Source organism: Patagioenas fasciata, chromosome 5 (assembly GCF_037038585.1).
Source record: "Patagioenas fasciata isolate bPatFas1 chromosome 5, bPatFas1.hap1, whole genome shotgun sequence".
In the NCBI taxonomy this organism is placed as follows: domain Eukaryota; kingdom Metazoa; phylum Chordata; class Aves; order Columbiformes; family Columbidae; genus Patagioenas; species Patagioenas fasciata.
Genome location: NC_092524.1, coordinates 10,485,169 through 10,499,372, shown reverse-complemented (window position 1 = coordinate 10,499,372; position 14,204 = coordinate 10,485,169). Strand labels below are relative to the sequence as shown.

The 14,204-nt window shown below is 43.7% G+C and overlaps 1 protein-coding gene across 6 annotated transcripts in view; it reads right to left on the bottom strand.

Annotated features, from left to right (window-relative positions):
* Window positions 1-8,971, bottom strand: part of GALNT18 (polypeptide N-acetylgalactosaminyltransferase 18) — a 241,250-nt gene extending 232,279 nt beyond the window's left edge. The window contains exons 1-2 of one of the 6 annotated variants that reach the window (XM_071808894.1): window positions 8,644-8,971; window positions 8,234-8,499 (exon numbers count right to left, since the gene is read on the bottom strand). In XM_071808894.1, the coding sequence (XP_071664995.1) occupies window positions 8,234-8,468 (235 nt within the window). In that variant the 5' untranslated portion in view covers window positions 8,469-8,499; window positions 8,644-8,971. Of the gene's footprint in view, window positions 1-8,233 lie in introns of all 6 variants that reach the window. The other 5 variants (XM_065838798.2, XM_071808896.1, XM_065838796.2 and 2 more) reach the window with 5 other exon arrangements.
* Window positions 8,972-14,204: the final 5,233 nt, after the last annotated feature.

The window sequence follows — 14,204 nt, the reverse complement described above, 5'->3', positions numbered from 1 at the left end:
AGAGAGAGTCTTCTAGTTGAAATGAGTCTCTTTAGTGCACCCGTTCCTAAGCGTGGAAGAACATGAAAGTTAAATTCAAATTAATCTGCACTGACATGCAGCAATCTAGAACGACTTGAGAAGTCACAGCCTAAAGAGAAAAAATAATGGGATTAATCCTGCATATCTGACATATCCAAGGAGTTCCTTCTTTTGCAATTAGTTACATTGGGAAAGTCAGTCTCTTTGTTTGTACAGAGACTGAATATAGAGCCCTTGGTAGTGGAGCAAGAGCTGTGTTTCCAGGGCTACTGTCTACTGCTGATTTGTTTCTCAACAGAATAAATACACTGCAGTGAATGATAAAAATGCTTAATTGCTTTTGAACTTGATGGAAATAAGCTGGGGGGATATGGCAATTAATTGTTCCCCAAAGGAAAGTACCACAAGAGTCAGAGACATGGTGCACTGGCCACGTGCATCCTAGTGAGTCCGACTGGGCAGCCAGTCTGCAAAGGACAGCTGGCACAAACCGGAGCTTTATATCCTGCATTCTTCCTCATGTTGGAGATCAAGAAATAAATCAAGGGTAGATAGCAAACATGGAATTTACTTATCCAAACCTTTAAATGGCTACAGTTAAGAATCTGGGTTGACCTAGTTCCCAAACTCAAAATATGCAATTTCTGAAAGCAAATCATCCACCCTAACACCCGTCCAACACACAGGGAACAATTCGCACACTGGAGATCTCCCCATCCCCCCATCTGACCCCTGGGGGTCATTAGGCATCCAGTTATGGGATAGCTAACATTACCTGAAGTAAGCCCACAGAGCAAATCATTCTAAGCAGCAGGTTGAGAGATAACACACACGCCTCCTCTCTTACAAACTTTCCCAAATAAGTCCACACAGAGCTTGACATTCCATTTATGACAACAGATGCAGCAGCTCGCAAAGATGAGGGACCGAAGTCCCACTACAACACAGATGTCTTAGTAATCATCCATTAATCTTAACTAAGAAATCACAGAATCACAGAATCACAGAATCACAGAATTGGCTAGGTTGGAAAAGACCTCAGAGATCATCAAGTCCAACCCTTGGTCCAACTTCAGCCCATTTACTAGATCATGGCACTAAGAGCCATGTCCAATCTCAGTTTAAAAACCTCCAGGGACGGTGAGTCCACCACCTCCCTAGGCAGGCCATTCCAATGCCTGATCACTCTTTCCGTAAAGAACTTCTTCCTAATATCCAGCCTAAACTTCCCCTGGCAGAGTTTAAGCCCATGTCCCCTTGTCCTATTGCTAACTGCCTGGGAGAAGAGACCAGTTCCCACCTGACTATAACTTCCCTTCAGGTAGTTATAGAGAGCAATGAGGTCACCTCTAAGCCTCCTCCTCTCCAGGCTGAACAACCCCAGCTCCCTCAGCCTCTCACCATAGGTCATGTGCTCAAGTCCCTTCACCAGTCTTGTTGCTCTTCTCTGGACCCGCTCCAGCACCTCAATATCCCTCCTGAACTGAGGGGCCCAGAACTGAACACAATACTCCAGGTGTGGCCTCACCAATGCAGAGTACAGGGGAAGGATCACTTCCCTTGTCCTGCTGACCACACTATTTTTGATACAGGCCAGGATACCATTGGCCTTCTTGGCCACCTGGGCACACTGTTGGCTCATGTTGAGCTTGCTGTCAATCAGTACCCCCAGGTCCCTTTCTGTCTGGCTGCTCTCCAGCCACTCTGTGCCCAGCCTGTAGCGCTGAAGGGGGTTGTTGTGGCCAAAGTGCAGGACCCGGCACTTGGCCTTGTTGAACTTCATCCCATTGGAATCAGCCCATTTTTCCAGTCTATCCAGATCTCTTTGCAGAGCCCTCCTGCCTTCCAGCAGGTCAACACTGCCCCCCAACTTGGTGTCATCAGCAAATTTGCTGATGGTGGTCTCAATCCCCTCATCTAAATCATCAATAAAGATGTTAAACAGGACTGGACCCAACACTGACCCCTGGGGGACACCACTAGTGACTGGCCGCCAGCTAGATGCAGCCCCATTTACCAGCACTCTCTGGGCCCGGCCCTCCAGCCAGTTCTTAACCCAGCAGAGAGTGCACTTGTCCAAGCCATGGGCTATCAGCTTTTGAAGGAGTATATTATGGGAGACAGTGTCAAAGGCTTTGCTGAAGTCTAGATAGATCACATCTACAGCTTTCCCCTCATCCACTAGGTGGGTCACCTGATCATAAAAGGAAATCAGGTTGGTCAGACAGGACCTGCCCCTCCTAAACCCATGCTGGCTGGGTCTGATCCCTGGTCCATCCTGGAGGTGCTGTGTGATTGCATTCAGGATGATCTGCTCCATCACCCTGCCAGGCACCGAGGTCAGGCTGACAGGCCTGTAGTTGCCAGGGTCAGCTTTGCAGCCCTTTTTGTGGATTGGGGTAACATTTGCCAGTTTCCAATCATTTGGGACCTCCCCAGTGAGCCAAGACTGTTGGAAGATGATGGAGAGCGGCTTGGCGAGCTCTTCTGCTAGCTCCCTCATCACCCTAGGATGGATCCCGTCTGGTCCCATAGACTTATGAGGATCCAGATGGCTCAGTAAGCCACCAACTATTTCCTCTTGGAATACAAGGGGACTATTTGGCTTCCTATTCCTGTCAACCATCTCCAGAGGCCAGTTATCCTGAGGGCCATCTGTTTGACTGGTAAATATTGAGGCAAAGTAGGTATTAAGTACCTCAGCTTTCTCCTCATCTTTGTTAACTATATTTCCCTCAAAGTCCAGTAGAGAATGGAGGTTTTCCTTGCCCCTCCTTTTGTTATTAACATATTTAAAGAAGGACTTTTTATTATCCCTAACAGAATTGGCCAAATTAACTTCAAACTGCACTTTTGTTTCCCTGATTTTTTTCCTGCACGATCTAGCTATTTTCCTAAATTCTTCATAGGTAGCCAGCCCTTTTTTCCACAGTCTGTAAACTCTCTTTTTATTTCTGATTTCCTTCAAAATCTCCCTGTTTAGCCAAGCCGGTTGTCTTCCCTGTCGGCTAGCCTTTCGGCGCACTGGTATAGCCTGATCCTGTGCCCTCAAAACCTCCCGCTTGAAGTATGTCCAACCCTCCTGGGCCCCCTTGTTTTTAAGCATTGTTTCCCAGGGTATGCTCTGAACTAGACTTCTGAATAGGCAAAAATCTGCCCTCCGGAAGTCCAGTGTAGAGGTTTTATTGGTCCAGAAATGAACTGTGTGCTTACAACTTTAACATAGACCTACTCTATGTATTAACTACATGTAATTTATTAATTCTGTTTAGGTCCCGGGGGCAGATGAGGAAGCAAGTTCATTTCATAGACTTCATAGTGCATAGTGTTTAAAAACAATGAGGAAATGCAAACATCATCTTATTAAAACTAGGAAGGCTGAAAAATATAAAATGGTATTGCATAATGTGATGAAGAGGACGGCATGTATGAAGTGTTTTAAGTGATGTCAGCTTAACCAACAGCACAGTTTTTCAATAAAAAGGCTCAACTCATCACCTATGACAGCCTAAAGCTAGGCTGCAGAAGAAAAAGAAAACTTCCGTTATTGCAAGCATTTTTCCTCGTCATGGTTACAAACTGAGAATCTGATGAAGAGCAGCCTGCCCGCTCACATGTCCTTCCAAATGCACACACAACTTAGAGCAGTTCTCCAGTGACAGAGCCAATCCATGAGGCATTATGAAGATGAACGATGTGTTGTGATCTGTCTGAAGCACTCTTGTATTGATTTTAATGAGAGCGCTTGCGGTTTTTTGAACTAGTATGTTTCTTGTGAACACAACAGAACATACTGTTTCCAAATAAAGTTGAGGAAGACTGATTTCAAATCCTAGGCTGGAGCCAAAGATATTTCATTTAACACAATATTCATTAACCTTAGCCCTTTAAAGTATACCTTCTGGCAACAAAGCTCAACAGCATTAGATTATACATGTCCCACACACCTTTGTTCGACAGAAAAAAGGACTGCGTTTTGCATAGAACTATTCAACTATTCCTTGTTGTTTTTTTTTTTTTTTTTTCACACTGTCCTGGTTTTGTTAAAAAACAAGTTTCTCTTTTAGTGAATTTGCCTGTCAGCTAAAGCCTTCATATTAGCTGCATTTTCCTGGAGAATCAGATACATGTGTTGGTAAACATAGCAATGGAATGCGAAGTTATTGATAAGCATGGATGGACATCTCGCGAGAGGGGCAACGAGAAACAGGTGACCAAGAAACTGACCAACTGTGCATAACATCCCATTCACATGAATACTTCATATAAAAGCGGGAGATCACAAGGATCTCATCCCTTTTTTCCCTTTTGCTTATGGCCGGCATTAGGAGAGGACCTTGCCAGTCGTCCCTGCGAACTGAGGCCCAGTGAGAGACTGAATCCAGCTCCGGTTGGCTGCAGAGTCCAATCCAGGACTTTGGGTGCCAGCTCTGCAGTTGCTGAGACTTTCAAGATTGGTTTTGTATATTTTGTATTATTTTCTCTATTCTTATTAGTAGCATTAGTAAAACATCTTTAATTTTTCCAGCTCTCTTCTCTCTGTCCTTCTTTCCCTCCCGATCACCTGTCCATAGTGGGAAGGGGGGAGAGGGAGGGGTAAAAGGGGGAAGTGGGGGGGAGAGGAGGTTAACAATATATCTGCCAGGGTTTTATTGTCACCCCACAATCAAAACCCTCAACACACACACACACAATTCATCTCAAGAAATACATCATCTTGTTTGCAAATGCAAAAGGATGTGGAAACTAAAAGTTTCCCTCAGTGAGCTGACTGCTAGCACGGAACACATGCCTCTTACTACAGACTGGGGGGGAAGGAAAATCTCTTTAGTACTAGCTGGGTGGCATTCAGATGTAATTACCACCGCAATCACCACAACACATGGCCACAGAAAAGCACGCAGGCCATCACCATTGTAAAAACATAAAGTGATTTGACCAAAAGCATCTTGTTAAACTGTGGCAAGCCACACGCCAAGAATTCATGATTCCCAGGCTTGAGCTCAAATTCCAGCATTGTGCTTCCACTCCACTAAACATGTATTTCTGTGGTCCCTACTGCCCAACTAGACTTCAGTCCTGCCAATCCCGCCCCAAACTGCCAACCACAGATGTCAGAATACAGGTGCATGACCCCTGCACAGCACACCCATAGGCTACACAACATCAATTATTAATAACACATAATGAGGAAAGAAAGAAGGAGAGCAGTACTACACAGGCAGAGCAGGCACACATGCTCTTATTCCATTTCCAGCACCCAGAAAATGTGTGCAGAGAAATGATTATCCTTCAACATTTGCAGATGTGTGAATACACAGCGGTGTAAGATGTGCAGTGTGGCAGGTACATACTTGCACATTCAAACTTTTCCATTTTTGGCCAATACCAATATTTCCCTTTCCATACTGTTCTTTCCAAACACGAGGCATGCATACTTTCATTCTCTCTGAAATTCTCATATTTGAAAATTTCTTTTCAGTCTGATACTTTTCTTGCCATGAACTTTTTTCAAATACATATTTAAAAAGTGGGTTTTATTATGGCACATGTTATTCCTTCTCATTTCCAGGACACTTGATAAAGTATTACGAGACTGCAATGTATATGCTAAAGGAATTCCCAGATGGCATCTAATTAAACAATTCAGTCAGAAAACAAATCAAAATGAAATAGTAGTGTAACCCCACGTGCAAAATGCAGCAGTCAGAGCTCTCTGGTATTTGCAGAATATCCCATGGAATGCAATTCTATTACCCATGCTAATTCCATGCCCATTCAGCACTGCAGAAATCTGAGCTACCAATACCCCTCTCCATCATAAAAAAGTAGTTGTCCAAGGAAAAGTTTAATGGCAAACTACAGCTAACCTTTATAACATAGTCCAGAACCATCATGGCAGCTGGTTTGTCCAATTTATGGCAATGAATCTGAAACTTAGAATACCTTAAAGCTGACCCAAATATCTTAAAGCTCATCCCAAACCCAGTCAAGCTTGGGATATTCCTTCCAGTGACTTCAGTGAGTTTTGCACCATGACCCAGAATTCAAAGCAGCTCACAATGCCAAGCAAAACCTGACTAAAATAACATCCTATTCTCCAATCTCTGCCACAGAAATTCCTTGGGAACGCCAGTTATTACAATTTAGCAAATAAAAGTACAGAGAATCCACTTAGAGATAGTGATCTGTGACTTATTTTTTTTTATTTATTTTAAATAATAAGTGGTTTCATAAGGTATGAGAACTTTGTAAACTTCGCATTTTTCCCCCAAACATGTTTTAGTACTTATTACCAAACAGTTCACTTAATTGTTTTCAGAAGACTCCGGTTTTCATAGAAACGTTATTTAAGGAAAATATATTCTGGTTTGGTTTATGCACAGTCACAGAGTCACAAAATAAATGTATGCTCTAATCCATACTATACTGTCCCCTGATTTAAGTATACCTTTCCTTATTACTCTAAGAACCACTGACCAGAGGAACATGCTGATATGGACATCGTTATTTTCATCGAAAAGAAATAAGAATATTGGAGTTTCACATCAGCAAAACTGAAGAAGTTGTGCTCCAACCTCATATGGAAAGTCAATTAATTTCATGTATCTAGCTCTTAACTGCGCCTTTCGAAAAATCCCTGCCTTCATACATGCTTCCACAGTGCACTCCACTGGCAAACAGACAAGAAATATGTTTCCTTTTTAAAATCCACTTCAGGAATCACGGCAAACTTAAGGATGGCATGTGAGAATCTAAAACCTGCAGGAGTTGCTATAACTCATCCTCCAGAAAAAGATTAGTATTTTACTAATTTACCCAAGAGTACAAGAACACCTGAGAAATGAAGGCACATGCAAACTGAATGGTGATGTGCCATATTTTTAAAAATATTAATACAAGACACAGCAAAGTAGCTGCGCTTTAACAGTGCCGCAAACTTAGAAGTAGGAACAAGCAAGGGAAGCCAGATTCATGCCGGGTCACCCACCCTGCCTGCTCTACCTTCCTTGATGTTCCCAGAAGAGTAGTTGGCCACAGCTGCCTGGAAGCAGGCAGGATTTTGTGCACTGGTGGTAGGTATCCCTTACCAGATGGTTTACTCTCCCTTTTTAGATTTAGGAGAAAACAGAATTGGGATTTGCACATTCAGCAGAAGTTATGCAGAAACAGAGAAAGATGGTCCCTCCACATTTTCTAAAAACTCTCACATACCCCCACCCTCAGCCTCCTTACTACCCAACCCACTTAGCAGACTGAGAGAAAGACTGTACAATGCCATGCAGATGATGAAAATATAAAGGAAGACACTAAAGATCACCCAGCAAAGTCACATAAAATCCCAAACTCCCAGGAAATAATCATATTCTCCCCCACTGCTTGTGCACTTCAACCCTTCTCCCAGAGCTCCCGTTAAAAGGAGATCAAATTAAAAAGGCATTACACACATGAGAGAGTGTCCCAGTTATAATCCCAAGTGGCTCCCAGCACTACAGCAGCACTAAGGGAAAACCTTGAGGACACCCGGACTCACAGCACGGATTAGCAGAGTCAGGCTTACAGAGGGACGACAACAAAAAATCCCCTCGCAGTAACCCATTTTGGAAAAGAAAAATAACAAACACGAGACAATGACGATAACAGCAAAATGGGAAGAGGCTCCCCTGCCCTTCCCGCCGAGCCCTCTCCGAGGACTCTCTACTTTAGCAAGACACAGACAGACACGCAGCTGAGGTCAGGTTTATTACAGCACCAACCAGGCCGAGCCCAGCCCCGCGGGGCTGCAGCCGCTGCCGAGCGCCCGGCTGCTCGGGCCGAGCCGCCCCGGAGCCTCGAGCCGCCCGGCTCGCCCGGCACCCAGCCCCGCCGCGCACGGCCGCCCCGGCACCCACGGCCCACCCGCCGCGGGGTGGAGGCGACTTCCCGCAGCCAGCGGCCCCGGCTCGCCCGCCCGGGAGGAGGGAAGGGAACGGGGCAGGTCCCCCCCCGCCGCGCCTCTCGCCGGGCTCCGGGAAGGACCGCCGGGGACTCCCACACGCACCGCAGCCGCCGCGCAGCCCTCGGCTCTTCCGGCTGAGGAATGGCTGTCGCCGATCGCGACAGAAATGTCACACGCACGCACGGCGGACGCGGCGCCGGGGGATGGAGACCGCACACGGAAAGCGGCGGGGTGGGGAGGGGAGGGAAAGCAAGCGGGGGGGTAAGGTGGTACCTTGGATGTGCTGCTTGATGACATTTTCCAAATGGTCCAGCCTTTCTATAATCCTTAAAGTGTCCCCTTTGTCTTCCTCTAACTTTTTTTCTGAGATCGGCTCCTGCACTTTCACATAAACACTGGCAATGTAGTTGGTGACCCAGCCCACGTACAGCAGGCAGACGATGTTAGTCATTCCACTCAAAATCACGCAAGTGGACACTAAAGTTTTGGTTTTCCTGGTGCACACCATCCTGAGATCCCTCCATATAGCTCCAAAAATCCTGTGATCCAGAAAACAAAAATAAACTGCGATGAAAATAAATCCTTTCCCCCCTTTCCCCGAAACGGAGACCACTCAGAAGTCAGTAAATTTCCATGCAAAAAGAAGTTCTCTAATCCACAGAATAAAAATATTTGTCGCCTACCTAGAAGGAGAGGTGGGGGTGGGGAGGGCTGATAATTAGAATCCTGGATTTGAGTACATTAAAATAGCTGAAAGTTTGCGATAGCAGTGCCGCCAGCAGACCCGAAGGCGTGCCAGCCGCCCGGCTGCCGGCTGCTCTCAGGCACCGGTTCCCGCCACGGGCATCACGGACGCGAGCGGCCAAGTGCCCAAGTGTTGCAAACTTTGTTCCCTCCGACGCCGCTTCCCATTGCAACCGGCCACAGCTCCGGAGTCAGACCCTGGGAGCAGCTCGCCGGAGAGCGGGGCTTGCTCGGCCGCGGATTGACAGCCCCCTCCTCCAATAAAGAGCCTGCTCTGGCACGGAGGTTGATGCCATCACCGTATGGCCGACGGGGACCCGCGCGGGGCGGGGTTACCGCGGGGCCCACCTGCTCCGCACACACACACACGCGGGGCGTGGGGCTCCACTGCTGCTGCAAGCCGGGGCGGGAGGGCGGGGACGGCGGCCTGGCTGCTATTTCTGCAGCTGGCTGCAAAGGATCGCCAGCCCGGAGAGGAAGAAGCGGCGGCCAGTTCCCGTTTGCTGCTAGGTGAACGCTCCGCCGCTCGGCTGGAGGGAGCAGCCGGTATGGTTAAGATGCAGGCTCACACAGTCATCCATTTGCCCGGAGGGTGAAACCTGAGACACGCCTGTGGCTCATCGGACGTATCGGTTCCACAGCTCCAGGCACCCAGCGACCACCCGCTGTTAGAATATCTTTGTCTTGTAGCCTGTTTGCGTGCACTCTTCCCGGGGTGGTTACATTATTAACAGCTAATTGCTGCTTGTATTCACCCCAGCGAGCCCCGGGATCCATCCGTCGCCTCCCCCACCAGAATCCATTCCATCAGAGTACATAACCTGGCCAGAATTTGCTTCAGTATCAGGGACACTATTAGTAACTCACAGTTCAGCATATTCATGCTGCTTTCCTCTCTTCACCACGTATTTTACATACACTTTTGGAAACACTGAGAAGGCAAATTCCTCTCAATATGAAATCACACCGATTTGAGAGCAGGTACACAACAGATGAATCTCTTCCATTCCTATTAGGCAGAAACTTTCACACTAAATGAGATCATTTTCTTTTGATAGTCTCAAGACAGAAATGTAACATTAGCACGACCAGTACTAGGAACAATGAGGCACCTGCTAGTTAACATACTAAAACTATTTTAAGTACTTCTTATCCAGTGAAAGCTGCAACAAATGCTGTGGATCATCCTGAAGCACGCAGCCACCCTCCACCACTGATCATTCCACGAGGGTTCTGTCTGTGCAGAAAGCACAGCTGACTCCAAGACTGCTGCTCTGAATCACACGTGTGAGCATTCAAACCCTGCAACATCTTGAATGTACACTTCAGTATCTTAATAGAAGTAAAAGGAGATGACTTGTCTTAGGGTTTGGGGTTATTTTTATATAAATTATAAGCAAGACCCAGTATTCAGGAGAGAAGACAGGCAACTGTAGAATGATTTCTTCCTTCCCATCAGTTAGTACTCCATAGAAACACAAAAAAATTAGAGATACTTAAACACATACAAAACCAGCACTAATAGAAGCTGCAGTAAACTCTGCCAATGAAGCTCAAAAATACAAACTGTTTCCTCAGCCTTCTAAGCCTCTCTGAACACTAACTGAAATTCTGGCCAATTTATAAGTACATCCCCGCTGATACACTATAAGAGGCTGCCCAACACAACTCATTTGTAAAACAAAATATAAAACAAGGTATATGAACGGGAAAAAGAGTGCACATTCCCATTTTAAGACAAAAAATATTTTAGTAATACAGGAAAGCCTGCTAGCCAAACCAGTCAATGAACAATTTCAAGTTTTATAAAAGACAAAATATTGACAGAATATACTAGTACAGCTCCGTCATGTAAGTCGATTCTCCTGCTTGATCTGCAATGAACATTTGTCTACAGCATCATTTATTTCCCTATTTCTTATCTTTGTACTTCAGTGTTACAGCTCCATGTCTGGTAGCAACCAACAGCACTAAGTGCGTATCACTGAGGTCTTTAATAATAGTGTTATCTAGACTTGCTTTAATCTTTGTAAACCATCACTGCAGTCACAAAATACAAATTCTACAGCCCTAGCAATTCAAGCAGAATCTAGGACTCAGCCTTGGACTTCTCAGCTTAAAGCAAAATTTAGCTGAAATCAATCCAGATAAGGGATAAGTAACAACCATTAATAAGTCATATTTTCCATGGAAGTTTATAAAATATTAACAAATAACTAATTGCTTTTATAAACAAATGTGAACAGTACTTGTTACTAATGACGGTTAGTACATCCACTAGTGATATAAAGGTTTGGAAAAAAGATGGGTAATGTGTTTCACAGGCCTAATAGGTTTCTTATAACAGCACATAATTGATTAACTTCTTTTTACAGTAACTATTAATAGTTCATTAGCCCTTTGCTCCCAACAGTTTTCTGAGCATGTTTTAAATATAATTTCATTTATAACTACATTCTCCAACTATCAAAGCTGCACTCCTCAACAGCAGAACAGTAATTCCTTGTCTACTCATTTGAGGCTTGATTTTTCTGAAGGTAGTCTTACAACTCTGTTTGACTTCACAGCAAAACCTCCAGGTACTTTAATACATGAAAAATACACATTTTCTTGTCTCTGGCAATACTGTTTTGGACCGGTCTCTTTAGAAGTCTTTTTTTAATCAGTTTATACAAAGTTAGAGGTATCCAAGTGTATGTCATTTGGAAATTGCTTTGGTTTGTCATTTTGATATATTGTATAGTACTACAATCCAGATGAGACCCCTTTGTGCAAGGTATTATACAAATACATAAACAGTCCACTTTTTGGAACAAAACCAGTAAAAGGAACAATAGGAGAAAAGAAACCCTGCCAGCCTCACATTATAACCGGGGAGAAAATTAGGTGATAAAAAGCTTAAATGGTTCTTTTTTTGAGCATTTAAATCATAGGGGAGCAAAAGGTCTATGAAATTTGCTCTCTTAAATTGCAGTGGTGTTTTTGAAAGTTCTACTGCAGGTGTTTAACCTTGGGGCGGTACAATCTACTGCGCAGGTCATTAAACTAGGTGTCTGATTTTATCCTTGTCCTGATACTGATCTGCTATGTCACGCTTTGTAAACTATTTCACTTCTGTTTCCATCTAGATAATGGGAAAAAATAATTCCTTAAAATTCATATTTATCACAGGCTTCAATAAGGATTGCCCCCAACTACCCTACCATCACAAGACACCATTTGAACCAGTGCTGATGAAACATTAACCTCATAAACTAGTAAATACAGCCACCACTTATCTTAGATTAGTGTTCTGTAGAGAAACTAATTCAATAAGTATTGCTTATTACAGTTTAGGGAAGGGAGATGATAGAAAGAAAGATACATTTAAAAACTACATTTTATTGGTGCATTTTGATGCGGGCTCAAACATTTTTAGTAGTAAGAGGATCCTTGAAGAAACCAGTAATGAAATATCAGAACCAGCAGGATTTCCATCCTATTTTACACAAACAGGTTTCTTACACCTTGTTAGAAATCAATGGAAAAGCTCAACTTTTAAACATGATTTTGATTGCCTTCTATTCAGATTCTTAGCTGCAATCCTATTAGCTTGTGGAGATAAAATCTTCATTATCATCTAGTCTGAGTAGATTTTCTTCTATTATTCCTTCCTTCTCACCCATGAGGATCACATCTTTTGTTTGGAAAGATGATAAAACATTCCAAAGGCACTCAAGAAACAACACTGCCTTTTACATTGTGGAGAGAGATGATCATATACATGTAGAAAAGTCTGAATTATGCTGAGTAGGTAGTTTTTCTTAAGCTCTGATGTCTGGGTCTGCACACACATGAATCAAAAACTATCTGTCTCTTGAGCAGAGATCACACCTTGTGCAGATGAGCTCTTCCCAACAGCTCAAGATGTGAAGCTGTTCTTTTAGCTCCCCCAAAGAGAGAGCTTTCTGTATTTTGAAGGTAAAGGTCACAGAGTTCAGTCCCCAGGGATTTTCTTAAATCATAAAAAGACATACGTGAGTATTGCAGAGAGGCCTTTGCATATTCTGGGTTCTGAAGAAATGGATGATGTTATATGGATGTTGTAGGTAATGAACATGAACTGAATGCAGAAAAAAAAAAAAAGGAGAGGAGGAAAATAAGATTAAAAAGCTGAATGGATGACAAGTGGGGTGGAGGAAGACAAGAGGAAAATAAAAATTGCTTTTTCCTTGTTATGTTGGGATACGTTATCATGATCTTTATTCCTCTGGCATTTTCTCTCTTCCTCACTACTCTTACAATCTCTTTTGCCTTCTTTGGGTCCATATCTTTTCTCTTTTCCATTATTGCCTGTCATCTTTCCCATCCCTCATTTAAAAATACCCACTTTTAAGTTTACACTAGTTCTCTTACACATCACCCTTTGTGACATCAGTTCATTTGGGTTACACAGGACTCCTCATTTCTCACTGCTTGGCAAAGACTTCAGCAAAGCATCAGCTAAAGTGAAATCCAGCCCCATATGGCCACACTGCACCTCCTAAGGAGGAAAGGTGACGTGCTGCACAACTCACAGACATTCAATGGCATTCGCAAAATGGTCATGGATGAAGCATCATTTCAAAATCACTCAAGGAGCACTGAAAGGAAGAAATGAAACAATACACAAGATAGAGAAACAAGATAGCATACACTATTTCAAGTTCAAACCTGAAGTGGATCTTGTGTTGTGGGTTGAGCTCTCACTGCACAAAGCAAGAAGAAAACATCTCACACAGAGTGAGCAGAACAGAGCTAACAACAAAATGTTTTTCTACCCAAACCATCAAAAGATTACTTTATATTTTAATTGATCTCTACTATGCTTCTCTATTAGTTACTTTTATGCATTGACATGATTTATTTTTTTCTGGCGGCATTACACCCTGCTATTTATTTGCCACAAAACTCTCAGTTAATCCATCTCAAGCGAGTTGTGTGACCAGCAATTCACCCGTATGAGTAAAAGATGCAACATATGGTCCTTTGCAAGCGGCCTGTCTACAGTTACTCAGAGAAGCATTATGTTCTGTTCTTTTCAAAGCTGTCATATGTCTGCCCCTCATCCCCCCGATGACAATCCTGTCCCTAAGCAACTCCAAGCATCTTCATTTTGGGGTGTTAAACCTCAGATACATTTGAAACAGATTTCCAGAGATTGCAGCCCACTCAATCTCTGAATCTTTTTATGTTGAGAAGAAAAAAACCCAAAAGACAGTAAACACAAAATCATTTGGTATCTAAAAATCATGGGTTTCTCAACTCAGTTTTCAGTGCTGGTTTCTTCTATCTTTAACTATAATAATACAAATCATTGTATTATGCCAACCAAAACCTGACATAGTGACTATCCTATTTCCAAATACCATCTAGCTCTGAACACTGAGGGACAAGAACAGTCCTTTTGCCTGGCCTGGCAAAGCTTCACCACATTGAATGACTTAAAGACTTTCTGTGCCGGAGGTTGCAACCAAGCAAT